General features: G+C 42.2%; 1 protein-coding gene across 1 annotated transcript in view; it reads left to right on the forward strand.

Annotated features, from left to right (window-relative positions):
• The window catches only part of ptprn2 (protein tyrosine phosphatase receptor type N2), a 108,967-nt gene that overhangs the window by 35,264 nt on the left and 56,925 nt on the right, over positions 1 to 16,778 (forward strand). The window contains exon 11 of the mRNA XM_077624024.1: positions 13,910 to 13,974. Coding sequence (XP_077480150.1) covers positions 13,910 to 13,974 — 65 coding nt within the window. The remainder of the gene's footprint in view (positions 1 to 13,909; positions 13,975 to 16,778) is intronic.

Below are 16,778 nucleotides of genomic sequence, written 5' to 3' on the forward strand. Positions count from 1 at the left end.
GTCTGGCGTCGGGCTGAATTTTAATTGAAAAAAATGCTGTTGGCTTTAGATTGCCACGCCGGTTGACAGACGTGCGGCTGTCTGGATCGGAAGCACCTCTCTGCACGCTAGTTTCAAATCAAAGTATATTTCACAGGCGCGTGCGCCACTGTCCCCGGCGGCGCCATCCGCACGCTAGATCCCGGCGTTAAGGTGACACGTGAATGGGGATTACCGAGCATTATTTCTCAGAAAACAACAGTTCGTCCACTAAGCCGCCAGGCGGGCGAGAGAGCGTGAAAGGTGTGTTAGGTGTTACATTAGCACCTGGATGTGCGAATAGCACACTCCTGACCTTTTAAAGGCGACTGATACACTACCTAGAGAAACCTGCGCCCCTTTTGTAAAAGCCTGCCCCCCACCCCTTCCTTCATCAATTCCCACCATCTCACATTTTACCCGCCATTTCCTGTCATTTGCGACCATTTGTCTTTCGCAGCTACTTATTATAGAGACCTCTTAGGATCCGTCGTCTGCCGCGGAAATTGTACCATTTAATGATTGTTGATGATGATAAAAAGCTGTTTTTCCCCCGTGAAAATAGAAGAATATATGTATTACTTCCAGCTTAACAGTGGCAGTTGTGACTCTCTAATGAATAGACCAATGTTTGCGGTATAAGTACTGAAAATAGAATGAATGAAATTGCTGCTATAGGTGTAAGGTAGTGGCGGTCCGTGAATTTCCTGGTGACGCTTTCAGCTATCAGAATCAATCCAACTCTCAAACTATTTTATGGCGATACAACCTCTACTGCAGCTACAGCTGCGACACATAAAAAATCATCAATAATAACCTCATACAATTGAAATATTATTTAGGAATATAGCCGTATTTTACTTCCCCAAAATCCTTTTTAACTGTACACAATATCCATCCTTCTTTCTTTCCTCCTTCTTTTCTATCGCCATCGAAGCTAATGCTGAAAGTCGAGCCTGTCCTGTCGTATTTCTGGCATAGTCCGTCTTGAAAATGGCTTTAAATCAACACAATACTATATTTGCTTGTGCAGCTCGCTACAGATAGTTTGGTAGCTCTGGCTAATCACTAGCCAATCATAGTTGGTGAAAGCGATGATGCATCCCTACGCCTGCGACGAGGCATTGTGGTGTTGCCAACTCGAAATCTGATTGGTTAAAGCAACAGTCTTATCGATGCTTGTTTAATGCAGCAGAGCCTGCAGAACTGATTGTGAAGGCCTTGAGGCAGATTTCTGACTCTGGCAACAAATAATGGCTGAAATGTGATTGGTTAAATGCTTCAATATGAAAACACACATCTGGAAGCAGTGCAACCAGGGGGAAAAGCAATGAAAGGAAGCTAACAGACAATTTTGAATTATTTAATAAGTATTGATGGACAAAATATAATATATGATTCAGATATTTCTTAGGCCAGCAGAGAAGGCCTTGAAGGCCCTGACGGCCCGCCACTGGTGTAAGGTGGTCATGAAATACTAATTTATGATCACAAAATCATTTGTAGCGATAAAATAGGTGTACGCTGCTTGTAAAATATAAATGACTATAACAAAAGCAAATGTGAAGAGTAGAAATGACATACTCATAGCCACAAAATACTCATTTATGAGCACAAAATGCTAATTTGTGGCCACAAAATACAATTTGAGGAGTTGAGAGCCTGAGTGGAGACACTGCTACTTCATTTTCCATTTTCATCAAATGATAATCAACCTTTCAATTGGAAAAGCCATATTTTTTGAAACACAACTGCTCAAAGGCACCACAAATCAAAGCCAAAACAAAATTCAATTGCGCATTCCAACATCAATTTTACTTTATGTAAAGACCAATCTGATATATGTATAGTGAAATGCCTACATGGCTAATAACTGTGTGAACCTTTCACAATTCACACTGGTGTAGGAAAGGGAAAAACAACGTTAATGTGGAATCATTCAAGCAGACTGCCATTCCATTCTTAGATTTTGGCACCCGCTTGGCATTTCCTGCCTTGAGAGCAGACGCTACAAATCACCGTGCCTTGAAACAGTGGCGTCGCAGGCAACTTTCTTAAAGTCACCTGCCAGGGGCCCTAATTAGACTGATAAGCAGTGCAAGTGGAATCAGATCTTGGCTGTAATCAGCCCCGCGGAGCCCTGACAGACGGCTAAATGAGGACGAGATGAGCCGTGGCAGCCCAACAGGTGTCCGTGAAAAAATAGAAAAGAGCCTCCTCGCTCACGCGCTCACATCCAAACTGCCTGGCGACTTCAATCACACGAGTTTTTTCCCCCCGACCGTATGCATGTAACAGCTTTTTAGAATACACGCCGCCGCTGCCCGCTTATAGATTTATTCGTCACGCTGCAACTCGGAATTGCAGCTTGCCGGTCCTGAAAGAAATCATTTGTGAGTAAGTGAGCTGTAAGATTGATTTGGGGATGAGTGGGTGTCAAAAAGAATTCCATATGTGCATTTTCTAATATTTCTTTTCTGGTACTTTTTCCTTCCTCTTCACCAGTTTTGATTATTATGTTTAATGAGGCCCCAGAAATGACAAAGTCCAAATATTGATCTCAAAATGTCAATTTAGAATCACAAAATGGTAACTTGATGTGATTATGATCACATTTGTTCCCACAGAATACACATTATTCCACAAAATATAATAATCTGTTCTTGAAATACTCATTTAAAGTAAAAAGTACACATTACATCATTTGTGAATACACATGATACAAATTTGTGGATACAATATATTTTATCACTAATTCGTGATCACAAAACATCACCCAAAAAGTTATTTGTGAACAAAAAATACTAACTTGCGTTCAAGAAATGAGTCCGTCGAGTGCACATTGAATAAATTAGGAATTATTTTGTACGCACCTTTCGCAAATATGAAAAACGAAGAACAGGCAATAATATCAGCAGTAATAACTTAAAGTGAATGTCACGGTTTCTAATGTTGACAGATGAGCGAGGCGTTTGCGTCGAGTCCTTTTTTTTTCTTCTTCTTTTACACCCACCACCACTTCACAGCTGCGCTGCCGGCTGACTCGTCGCCAGGATGCTCGTCGATGACGTGCCGAGACATAGAGAGAAGTGAGAGGCGGTTCGGGGTTACTTTATGCGGTTTTTAGGGCTCTTAGATTGGCAGCTGACGGCAAAGCCAGCTTTCATTTGCTTTTGCCGCATGACAACTCCATGCAAAAAAGACTGCTTTTGCATTGGAATGGCTAAAGTACCAAATTCTCAATTATTGTCGATTCATTTCTATACATTTCACGTTGACATTGACGCAACAGGTGCTTCTTTCCTAAAATTCCACTAGGAAAGATTTAGCGACGACCCCTACTGGCAAAACTGTCCCAATTGCAAAACATGCAGAATCTTTCAACAGCCTGACTAGTTGTCAAACACTGTGATAATTGTCATAACCCCTGTAGACCCCTGTCTTTCATGCCCCCCTTCCCCTCCTAACGCTCCCGACATGAGTGACGGTGGCTATGATTGCTAATGACAGTCGGAACAAATTTTCAGTAATGAGGTCACAACCCGAACACGCCCCCCCCCCCCTAAATCCACATCCCATTTTTTTCCCTTAAATCCTTGCTCAAATCACCCTTCACAGTTTTGTACAGTCAAGCTGTTTCTGAAACACGAGTCAGCCAGGCGGCGAGGAACGGATCAATTCCTTCCCTGCAGCCAAAATGGAAGCCTCGTCTGTCTTTTTTTTTTTTTTTTACTATCTTCTGACTCACTGGAGCTCATATCCTGCCCTCCCGCCTGTGTTAACAGCGGCCCGATTCGTGCCCGACCTCAGCGTTGGCGTACAAAAAAGAAGAAAAAAATGACGAATTGGTGATTAACCGTTCTCGTAACATTTCCTATACATATTTTTTCTGGAATTAATTTAATTTCTTACAAAGAAATATGCACACCCCAAAATCAATGTGTATTTTGGCATGTTTGAATTGGATGTATTAGCTTTAAAACAACAGACTTAAAACATTTAACCCCTGAATTAAAAAAAAACGGAATATATTTCAACTTCAGAGAGGGCTTTATTCAAGCGATTTAAGCATGAATATGCAGGTGTATGTTGACAAATTTCCCCTCTAATCAGTTGAAAGAAACATTTTTCAATGCATTATGCAAAAAAAATACATGCTCAATGGACTCATGACCTTTTAAAAAATAACGTGGATCTCAATACAATAGAAAAACTGTGGTACTCCATGACAAGAATCCAACCTGCCAAGTTGACAATCGCATACAGAGAAATGTTTTATTGAACCAACTAGACTTCAATCGTCATGGTTGTTTGCAATCTTTGTACACCTTAGACTACTTCAACAGCGTCGAAGCAGCCCAGGTTATTACTCATACGTGTGTATGTGCGCTTGAACTCCTTCACGCATCATTCTAATGATTTGTGTTTCTCGTGGCTTGAGCAGGATGTCAGCGCCAACACCTCGTTGGCTCGGGTCATTAGTTTGGAGAGAGCGAATTGTGGATGAAAAGCTCATTCGTGCGGCGTGCATGCACGCGCATGAGTATGTTCCCTCATGGCGGGTGTGCTTTTCGCCCAACCGTGCGTGCACGCGCGTCCATTCGTTGGTTCGTACGCGCACTGCCTATGTATGTGCTCAGTGATGTGGTTAGTAATGCGCAAACTTGCAGCAGGTGGTCCGTGGAGAGGGCCTGCAGGATAATTGCTGCCACACTGACAGGTAGGGCTGCCTCTGTCATCGTTGCCTCAGTGGGGAAGTAGTCGTGTGGGTGTTCGCACCGTGTGTATGTGTAACGCCGGCCTTTCCTCCAATAAGCTTTCCCCCCAGTAGGCGCTCATCAGACAGCAGCCGGCTACTCCAGTTTTCTCAGCTTGTCACTCAGGAGCATGTCTTGAAATGTCAATTTGAATCTCAAAACACCATGTTTAATATTTAAAGAAAAAAATATATACCGTATAATGAGCATGTCTTGAAATGTCCATGTTTAATATTTCAAGAAAAAATATATATACTGTATTTTCACGACTATAAGGCACACTTAAAAGTCTTAAATTTTCTCCAAAATAGACAGGGCGCCTTACAATGCGGTGCGCCTTATATATGGAAAAAACATTAAAATATGTCATTCATTGAGGGTGCGCCTTATAATGCCTTATAGTCGTGAAAATATGGTATATAACATTCAATAATAATTTTTGGGCATGTGCTGTTTGGTGTGTAACAGTAGTCAACTCATTTTTCCAGTGCTGAAGTGAATCTAGCAAAATGATACTCATTAAATGAGACGCATTCCTTGAAATAGTCCATAGACAATCATAAATCCTGGCATCTGCTCAACACAGGTTGCTACTTGGTGGCTACTTGTGACGGAAATCCTAAAAATATCCAACGGAGGTTCGCAAAACCCCGAACGATAATCTGTCCTACTCCCAATTGTCACTGGAGATTACACCGCACATTACGAGACCAGTAAGCACAATTTGCCACAATCTGCTTTGTTTTCCCTCTTCGCTCATTGTTCGTCGCCATCCCATCATTTTTGAGCGATTGTCATTGATTGACATCCAATGGGGTATCTGCCACAACTGGAGGCGACGTCAAAATGCGAGTCATTTGCCGCCTCTGCCGCTCTTCCCGCCCGTGACGAATTGGTGTCAGCGCCTATCAATGCCCAAATGCTTATTCCCCACCCAGTGTCAGAACAGCCACAATCTATTTATCAAGCAGCCAGCTAAGGAACTGCTACAATGCCAATGCGTGTGTATGTGTATGTGTATACAGGACCATAGTTCATTAAATAGTGGGAATACTCTATGGCAGATGACGTCTTTATTTGTACTTTCAGAAATAATACTACAATGCTGCTGTCTCTTAACAAATGGTTAAACGAACGCACTTTGTTTGTCAGAGTTGACGCACCCACAGTGCAAGCAAAGTTAAACGGAGTCATATTTGAGGAATGTATTCGATTAAATTCGAGCCGTTTGTCTATTCGAGATGTAACACAACTCTTTTAGTTCATTTCGGCAACCCCTGTCCCTCGTATGATCTTCATATTCATTTCCTTGAAAAAAAGATTAGCTGATGGAGCAATTCATCTTTCTTAGCAATGGTCAACAATCTGTTTAAACTGCACTCCCACACCCAAAAGACACAATTACATACAATGACCACTACCAACACCACGATTTGAGCACTGTCAATAACAATCAAATCTTTTAAATCACATACCGCCTTCAATTGGAACAAGAAATTTGCCTTCTATTTTATAAATGACGTTTTCCATCACCTTTTCCCTGCATTCTCCAAAAAAAGCAGTCAACAGGGAAGCATTTATCTAACTAATTGGGACCGTGTTGTCTATTGGAGTTGATAGTCCTGCAATTCTATGGCCATACATCCCAATTAACAAGGCCACAGCGCCCCGCTTTTGTCTTTTAAAATCTCAAACAGTTCGAACAAAAATGACAGTTCATCGCAATAAAGGTGTGACGTTTATTCCCGCAATATAAATGCATTATGATTCGGCAAGCAGCCTTTACATTTTTAATCTAACGCCCCCCCCAGGGGTGCACGCGCCACATTTTGCTAATACCTTTATTAGAAGGACTGCGACTTTTTGAGATATGTGCAGCAGAGGCAAGGACTTGTGAAGGTTTATTATTGAGCCATCTTCCGAAAAGGCCCCCTAATAAGAAAAAGGAAGGGGGGTATGCAATTATAAAAGTGTCATGCGGGTTCCGTTTGAAAGAGGAAGGAGCCTGTAATGTGTTTGATATCAGAGGCAGGGTCTTTCGGCAGACCCTCGGCGCATGCTAATTACGCCGCCGCCGCCGTTGCCGTGCCCGAATCAGGGCCACTGGCGCACTTTATTACCTTCAACATGTTTGTAATTGTCAGTCATCGAGAAAAAGAGAGAATCCTGCCACGTGGCTTTGGTGCTTTTGTCGCACAGCCGCCGGTCGTGTTGATTTTAGGCGGAATAACAGCAGTTGGTTTGTTGTGGGGGGAGTTGTGTTGGCTTATCTGCGTGAAATGATCGATCGGGGTGAATAAACAGCAAGGTGGCCTGGCAGCCCTCCGGACCCCGTTGTGAACAGCATGCCTTGAAATCATGTGAGGATGCGGGACGATTGGCACCGCTGATTGGAGACCGCAGTGATGTCATCGGCAGGCTGCAAAAACAGGAATTGAGGAATGTACAAAGTGGCCTTGGGTCTTAAAATAATCTCTCTCACAAACCAAAAAAAAACAATATTGAAATTCATTACCACAGCTCTTTGCAGAGGATGAAGCATATATATACGACAGTAAAATTTGGTTGCTCCTCTTATTTACACACTGGTAAAACTCAAATGAATTCACATCTAATATTTGCATGAAATTGTTTCTGGAAATGTCACTGGAAATTTAATTGCTAAACGGAAAAGCTGCAGTTCCCGTCTCATCTCATCCCTATTCGTCATCATGTATTATTGCAGGCCAAAAATCTAAATTTTTAATGACTTTGCTAAAAGCAGCGTGGTACAGACTCGCGAAGCGATCCCATTGTTTAATAAGCTACTCACAATTCCGTACTCATGCTGTGTTTCTCACATCTGCGAGAGCATAAGCACTGAAATGACCAAAGATTGGCTCCATGCTTTTCTTTTACCAGATCTTTTTCGGTTCTTTCATCATCAGCACTTGAATTGGGTTTGATGTCACGAAAAGTACTAGTTTCAGAGAAAGTGTTTGCTTTTGAGATCCCTCAATTACAAAACCAGAAAAAACAAGATGGAGACAGGTTTTCTTGATGCATTCATCACAAGATTTCGTGACCGGAGGTTTCGTCGAAAGACGTTTGGTCGACCGGACGTTTGGTCGCCGGGTTCGCTCGCTGTCAAATTATGACAGAGAGTTTACTGTTGATATTTTAATATTAGATATTTAGATATTAAACTCACTCTCTCTCATGATTATAATTTTGAGAGCTGGTTTCAACAGTAACAACCCGGTGATCAAACGTCCGTTCGACCAAACGTCCGTTCGACCAAACGTCCGTTCGACCAAACGTCCGTTCGACCAAACGTCCGGTCGACCAAACGTCCGGTCGACCAAACGTCCGGTCGACCAAACGTCCCGTCTACCAAACGTCCCGTCTACCAAACATCTTTCGACCAAACGTCCGAGTATCAAAGATTTAGGCCTACGACTAAGGCGAGGCTAGTTTATTTTATTTTATACATAGCATTCACCATTCATACCATAAAGCGGATTTTTTTAAGACAATATCTCGACACAATACTTATAAAATACTCTCAGTTGTTGTGCTAATCTCAAATCGAAAATTTTGTAATGACAAACCTGAAATTCACAGAATAGCTTGAGGATAACAAATCATTTTGATTACCTTTTATTTCTTTGCCATGTTAATTTGAATATAAAATGCCCATTTCCCCTATTTTGCTATAAAATAGTAGCGCTGCAATAGTGCAACGATGTAAATTTTGACGAGTATCATCGAGTCACATCTGCGGGCGGTCACGTATGAATTTATCGTGCACCGCTCCTCGGTGCTTCTTCTTTCTCCGAGCTGGCGAGTCACATTATTGGTTTTGATAGCGACCTATCTGTTTGGAAAAGGGTGACGGCAGAGGGATCAGGTGCATCCTTCTTCCGCCCCCACCCCTCCAGCTTTTCTGTCTTCTTTCAGCTCTCCCGATAGGTTCCGACTGTCGTTATATGTGCTGTCGAGGGGGAAAGTGATGAGTGGAATGGCGGCTTTAATATCCAAGCGATTGCCTACTGATAAGGCTAACGGCTGCGGAGAGAGCGAGGCGTGAGCGACTCCCCCCACGCAATAAACACTTTCATTTTGTTTTTCGACGGGATTGACGTATAGAGGGAGGCACCGGCGAGGATCCAGATAGGGCGTAGGGACGTATCTGCGTATTAACAGATCAATCAGCAGGACCGGGATGAAATATGCCAACTCCATTCCCCCATTTGGAGGCATTACGACACGGCGAAATACCGAATACTTAGAAGCTCGCGGGAAGTGATCCATCTCGCCACGCCGAATTTATATGGCTTCCAACAATAACAGCCACATGTCATGTGTCAGAGAAATGAACACTTATATTCATGACTTTAAGCTCCGATGACTTCATGATAATCATTCTGGGATCGCCGTCAGACTCTACGACGAGGGCGGGGACGCCATTACATTAGCCGGCAGCATATGGCGGAGAAGCGGCGCATTTTAATCAAATTATACTCTACGGCAGATAATGATGTTGAGTGCATATGCTGGCGAGCAATTTAAAGGTCACATAAAGTCTGGCTAGCGCGTTGTGTTTCTACTCCTCGTTGTGTACGCCATGGATTTCCAATCATTTTCCAAGGCGGCTAGTGATTGAAATGGCCTTTTCTTCCTCTCCCGACGAGCCCTTGATGAACTTTTGAAGTGTTCTTCAGCTCTTCCCACACGGATTCCGAAAGCCAGAATGCTTATGGTTGGAATCACAGTTATTTTTGGTGCATAAAAGTGCTTAATTATTATTTCAGTGACATTGGGTTCGCGCACTCTTGTTAAAGCAATCTTTTTGAAAATAACGTTTAACAAAGGAGGTTTGGCTTTTGCAGTTTTGTCAAGGATGTGACCCTGGTTCACTTAATTTTTACTCAAAGAAAACAATAGAGCTTGCCATTTAGAGGAAAATGTTCCTTAGGTTGTTCAACAATTGCTTCCCCTGACCTAAACCCTATAAACTATGAAAAGATTGAATTTACTGCTTGTGACATAAATGTTATGGTGACTCTTGAGCTTGTCAAACATGTTTGGGTTTGAAATGTCATCTTTTGTGAGGCCAGTTCTGGTAATCTTCTGACTTGTGCTAGGTTTGGATTTTCCAAATAAATCTTCCGATAAAATATGAAGAAAAAGAAGAAAAAAAGAAAAGAAAAAAAGAATAAGATAAGAAAAAAAACTTGACTTGTTTTTACAAATATGGCTTCTGTAAATATATTTGTGTTGTAAACGCATAGTAATTAGCTAAACTGTGAATTTAAAAAGAAACGCAATCAGCATGACCATTTTAGGTTTAATCAGAGTAAAAATCTTTTAGTTTTTCTTCAAATTGTTCCCCATTAGCCAGAGTTTAGCCCAAACTGAATCAAAAAAAGTGAAAACATCTTTGCATGCATAATTAGAAGAGAGAGAATAAATTGGGACTAATATAATAATATTTCCGGTTTGCGTTGAGAGAGGGTCTTTTTTTTATTGAACGCTGATAAAAAATGGAGCCCACGCAGATTGTCTTTTTATGAAGGGTTCGGAGTCACTCGTAAAACGGCAAAGATCAAAAAAAGGAGCAGCGGGGATGGGATCACACCAGAGATGAGACGAGATGGGCTCGGACAATGCCTATTAAGAATGTCTGGAGGAGTCTCTCTGAAATGAGACCTGACGTCTCCTTTCCACAATCTGTCGGGAATATTTGCAGCCTCATTTGAAGCTCATGAAATGGCCACGTGCGCTTTGCACTGGCGGCCCACTTACTTCCCAAATGTAATAGGTGAATTAAGATTAGGTACTGGCTTTTGAAAATAATCACATTTGGTACAATATGACTATTTGAATTGATCCATTTTTTTTTCTACAGCGCTTTAGTAAACCTATCTTAAAGAGACCCAAGTACAATAATAAATCAACGTATTTGTACATTTACTGTTTCCAACATTGAGATGTTTAGTTATGAGCGAAACCAAGAGCAATGTTCCGTCTCCAGAAAATCATCCAATTATTGAACGGTGTTTGCTCATAGATTGCGTTTCAATTTAAAGTGCCCTGTCCTTTTGCCGTGCAACGATTGGGCCAGAATAGCGACCCGTTTGGGCCCGTGACAACCGGTCAGTCAGCAATCTGGGCAACTGTCCCGTTCCGTCACGTGTTGACGCTGGCCAATCTTTTCGCCGTTTAACTGGTGCCGACAACCCATAGGAGTCCTCATTAGCTGCAAAACGTTGCGTGACCTTTTGAGCGTCTTCGCTCCTCCTCGCCACCTACGCCCTCGCCCAGCTGGGCCCAATTACCTCTCTCATTACCACCCTCCTAAACAGCAGACCCTGGTAGCCCACCCCCCTCCCAAGCAGCCAGACGACTAAATACATAACACGAATTGAAAATGAGCTTCATCTTGGAAAATGCGTTGGCTGAAGAGGTTTGTTCTTTCGGTAATGGCAACGTGTTCCTGTCTCGACTTTTGTGGAATTCTGACCTTCTTTCGAATGTTTGTGTTTTAAAAAGAAATGTATGCTTTGACTGGCCATTAGTCAAGGTTTTCATTTTTTATGACCCAGATCCATGGTTAATGAGTTGCCATTATTTTAGTTTGCACCTTCGCTATAAGATTCATTTGTAAAAGTCTTGTTTTTTTTTATTTATGGGTTTGACGGCCACCAGAAAAGATTTTTGGTAGCCTTGTAATGCCATAAAATGGCGACCAAGCACTTTATTTCAATTTGAAAGGGAAATGGCTAATTTTTTTTCCCTGGGAAAAATATTTTATTTTGAATTTATTGGGATACGATCCTCCAAAATTATTATTATATTTTTTGGGGAGCTATGAGCTGTTTATTATACTGAATTACACTCCAAATTTTGCACATGTGGCGGCCCGCGGGCCAAATCTGGTCCACCGCGTCATTTTGTGTGGCCCGAGAAAGTAAATGATGAGTGCCAACTTTCTGTTTAATGATGAAATTCAAGTGAAGATTGTAGATTATTTCCTGTGTTTCCTCATTTTAAATCAATAATTGCAAACAATTTGTACAAATTTGAATGTCCAAAAATGATCTATCGACTAGCACGATCGAGAAAGCTGTCAATTTATTAATCGATTATTTTTGGCAGCCTAATTGGAAGACAAAATGGCCCTCCAGATGTATTCGCAACTACCACGTGGCCCGCGACAAAAAATGAGTTTGACACCCCTGCTGTACTGCTATAAGATGATGTTGATGTTTAAAATTGAATTTCAATACACAAACTACCTGTCCAAGGTCAATTTTTAATATCAAATCTAACTTTTTTGGATCTTGTTGATCTGCGTCTACATCCATTAAATCAACTCGAAGATAAACTTTACTTTTAATCTTCGGAGTTACGCTTTTAAACGTGACAGCACTATTACATCCATGATGTATATTGACATGTTGGGCTGTCAAAAAAAGAGTGAGTCCATTTTTTTTTGGACACAATGTTCTTTCACAGAATATCCACCAATACACACTCCCCAGAGGCTGAAATATACGCCACCACATTGATGAGATGATTGGTTGATCAATGCATCCTTCTCAATCAGGCAAGACGAGTGCGTCTGAGTGCGGCGGCGGCGGCGGGCGAGCGAGCGAGCGAGATGGATGATCATCCTAAAAGTAGCATGCTTAATTAGATGGAATGCCGCATGCATAGGGGGCCCGAGTGGAATCACGGGGATAGATTAAAATACTAATTAAAACAGGCCCTCACCCAATGTGGAGTGCGAGGTGAGCTTCAGTGTCTGCAGGGTCATTTGCATAGCCTTCATCTGAGGGAAATGGGATTTAAAGCACTTGTTCGCTTTAACTCGCATTCACATGCTAACAAACTCGGTCAAAAGGATGCGGCGTTTTCTGTGCATTATTTAATTTGCCGTCATATATGAAAGCAAGGCTTTGATTTTTTTTCCTTTCACCTACGTGTTTGCTTCAAAGGTAGAAAGTGACGGATGCGTCGGATTTACATGAGAATATGTCTGACGAAGCGGGCCGCTGGGAATAGCTTGGGCGTATTTGATGAGATCGCTAGATGCAGCGGTGTATTAATTATTGTAAGGACAAAAGGAGGGCTTAAGTTATTAGCGAACGCACTAAAGCTTCAGTCGGTTGCACTCCTCGGTGTTTTGTATCGTTGCTAGAATTAAATGGCGCTATTCAACTCCATTTGCAAGACTTCAAACTAATAGTGTGCTTGTAACTTGAAGTTTTAATGTGAGTACATTCTGTTTTGAGGGCTGGAAGGAGCACTATTTATAGTTCATAGCGGGTACATTTGTTTCGCCCTTGTATTGTTAGAATAGTGATTTATTTCCAGTTTGGTGAAGACATGTCTTTGGAATTTACCATTAGGCCTCCTTGGAAAGGCAAATTGAACCTTTTTCCTTAATATTTGGACAAAATGTCATCAGATTAAGTAGATGCAAGAATAGGATTGAAATATAAAGTCATGTGAAAATTAATTTCACTCCAACAAGGTTCCCTTAAGATAATAAAGCCTGTTTATGGCTTTTTTTCCATTGTTTCTTAGCATTAATCTAAAGTAGCTTCATCAAGAAAAAGCAATATGATTGGTTTAATTTGAAACTTTCTTTTCTTCTTCTTTTACTTGGACTTCAATCTTCAACTGCGATTGGCATTGATCTTTTTAAGCCATTTTTCACTTTCTGTCATGTGCTGTGGGGTCACTCATATCTCAAGGCATTCACTTTCAGTCATCCTTCATCTTCATGACTACTTGAGATCATCTCCAGCCATCACGACAGTGACTTCACCGTAATTTCTGATGGATGCCCACCCGTCCCCACCGCAGTCCTTTTAGAACGATTGACGACTATTGCAGAAACAGCCATGTATTCTCCCAGTCGCCTCAACCCGGCGCTAAATGACGCGCATTAGTGCGTGGGCCGCTCGTCCCTGGCGATCATTTTGCCGTCTGACTTGCGCTGTCTCATTCGTTGCATCATTCTCAGTTTCACTGACCAACTCGCTCCACTCTCAGAAGTGGGAATAGAAACAAAAAAATGAAAAAAAAGTGCTACTTTGTCATCTTTCGCTCATATCCCGCCTCCACTTTTGTCTCCTGTGCAGTCCAAGAGAAGCAGCATCTGGAGAAGGAGACGGGCCTGAAGATCGTGGAGGCTGGCGTCAGTGACGTAAGCTACATTTACTAAAAATATCTAGCCATCCATTTTCTCTGCGGTTTATCCTGTGCGGGGGTGTCGCAGGCCACACTCTGAATTGGTCCACTATCAATCACTGGGTGCATTTAAAGCAGGGGTCTGAATCTCCATTCGTCCGGGAGACGCTAAAAGTAGTCTCATCAAGTTTTCTACCGAAACAGTTTGAAGTATTTAAAAAAAAAGGTCTGATAATCCAAATTCCCCAATCTTTATGATTAACAGTTGAGTACATTGAAAGTTCTTTAGAACATGAAGGTTGTTGACCTTCTCGACTCCATCATCGCTGCTATTTTACATATTTTTCCGCATGTCTAATTAAGTAATTAAATCATCTTATAATGCAAGTCTTGAGCATTTGAACTAAAAAAAAAGTGTCTACCACTTTTCCTGAAATAAGTCATGTTGGTTATTAACCTTTAGCTTCATGGCAGGTATTGGGACTGTTAGTGAATTATCGTTTGCTGTCAGTCTTCCAAGTCAAAACGGATTGGACGTCTAATTGTTATAAATAGCGTGTGTCGATTGGTCGCCGTCTTTTGGTTGCCGGCCTTTTGGTCGCGCTCTTATGGTTGCCCCGACCGCGACAACGGGCAACCAAAAGTCCGGCGACCAAAAGACCGGCGACTAAACAAGGTAAAACAACACGGTCTACGCATCAATAAAAGCCAACAATGGCCATGAGCAGTTTCACTGAGCCGACATGTGAGTGTATAAGAGTTTGTATGTACATGCGTTGTCCCTTTTAAGAAGCTACGTCAGTCAGGGTCTTAACAAGTTCTCCAACAAAAAACAATAAAAGTCCGGGAAATTTGGAGCTTTTCTTTAGCCTAATAATTACTAGGGCATTAAGTATGACTAAATAGTAATTCGCAGTTTGTATTTAGGGAATTTGAGCAACAATTTAAATGGTAATTATCACTTACCTTCCGGGCGACCAAAAGATCGGCGACCAATCGACCGTGTACCAGACCAAGGGTTTACTTTCAAATTGACCACCAACTATCGTAAAAACCAAACAAACATTTTTACTGTTATTTTATAACTGAGGACGGCCTTTCCCCCCCAAATGTATATAACAAATGCTGTTTCTTGTAAAAAAAAAACTGTCATCAGGTGCGCCATATAGACCCCAACTTTGTTCTTAGGCCCTCAATGAAACGATTGGTCAAATTTTCCTTTCTATTAGAATCTTTGTGAGTCTTCACCACCGGAAAAAGCGGTCCATAAAATGAGCGTATTAGTCATCGGGAGAAAATCGAGAATGGCTCATGATCGTGTTTGCGCTCGTGTAGGGAAGGCATATCAGCCACTTGTTTTGACATCTATTTCACACCTGCAAGCTTCATTTGTGCAGCCGCACGCCGTCGTCGTCGGCTTAAGCCGCCCGACGTATCGCCGACACGCATAAGCACGTATAAGTGTTTTGCTATCCGTCCTCGTACTGCTTTCCTCGAGGTGGCCCTGAGAGCTTTTGTCGCCATGGCAAATAAAACACAACAAAAAGGCCCGAGGCGTTTTGTATAAAAGCTCAACAATGCGCAACCGCCGCGTCCAGATTATCTGGAGGGCTCGCCGGTCCCCCGGCGACGTGGCCGTGACATATTCATTGGGCAAAAATTAAGAGGAGAAGCGGAGGACCCTCAAGAGTGATCCAGATGAAAAGAGAGTAAATGTGTATTCACTCCACGCTGATAAATATTCATATGTGTCAGAGGTAAGGATCTAATCAAGCGCTCATTGACGCGTCGTAGCTGGCTTAGTAAATGAGTTTCTCTGCGGAAATGAGACAGACAGCCTCGCAGACCCCTGAGCTGGCCCGAGCACCAGGCATGCTGGGATGGATGCTGCCTGTGCATGGCGGGACGGTTGCCACGGGCAACCGCCGTCACGCGCGCCGTAGGCTCCATCATTTTGCTCTGTTTGTCGCTTTTGCTGTCTTTCTTTGCCCATCTGTCTCACTTTTATATGCCTCATCTTACTTGCCATTGTTTCTCTACTCGGCTCAATTTTATCTAAGGCATTCATCTGATTTCACCCCCCCTTAAAAAACAAAAAAATCATCACAGTGACTTTTACTTTGTTCCAATCCTTGCTTCCCTTTCATTCATTTATACCCGCGCTGACTGATTTAGTGCACTTAGTAGCGGGGGCTGTGTTTGTCATATCGGGCCTATTTGTAGATAATTAGCTGCAATAATAGTCCCACTGCAGGAGAGAGGCGGAGGGAGGAAGGGGGGGAGGAGGCCTGCCTTCCACCTCATGGGGAGAAAATCTGCGCCTTGACTTGTATTTGTGGAGACGCATGTCGAGGAAGTGGCGCATTTAACGTCCCACACACAAAAGTTTTCGATTGCTACTCCCCGTGGAATGGGGATGCGGGAAAAATTGTCATAATCAGCGGTAGATGAGATGCGGCATCATTAAAAGAGACTTTCTTCTTGTGTCTGTTATGTTAAAGACTTATTACTTGGTGTCTCGGACAAAACTTGTGTCCCCTGAGGCTTGTTTCAAGTTTATCTAAATTTTGTAACGATTAAGCAAAAAGATGACGTGTACTGGAAGTCTCATGCGAGGTAATATAATTGCTCACCACTTTACTTGGAGGCGGGGCTTGTAACTTGTTGAAATTGGTGGAAATTTTGTCTTGCTTGGTAATTTGGAGCGGATCGTTTTGCAAACTATCATAAAGTCAGTGAATTGAAATGTCTATTATTCGTGTAGCTGGATCAATGAAGTAGTTTCCCAATATCGTAAATGGAGTAAATCGTATTTGTGTA

The sequence above is a fragment of the Stigmatopora argus genome, chromosome 17 (genome assembly GCF_051989625.1).
Source record: "Stigmatopora argus isolate UIUO_Sarg chromosome 17, RoL_Sarg_1.0, whole genome shotgun sequence".
Lineage (NCBI taxonomy): Eukaryota > Metazoa > Chordata > Actinopteri > Syngnathiformes > Syngnathidae > Stigmatopora > Stigmatopora argus.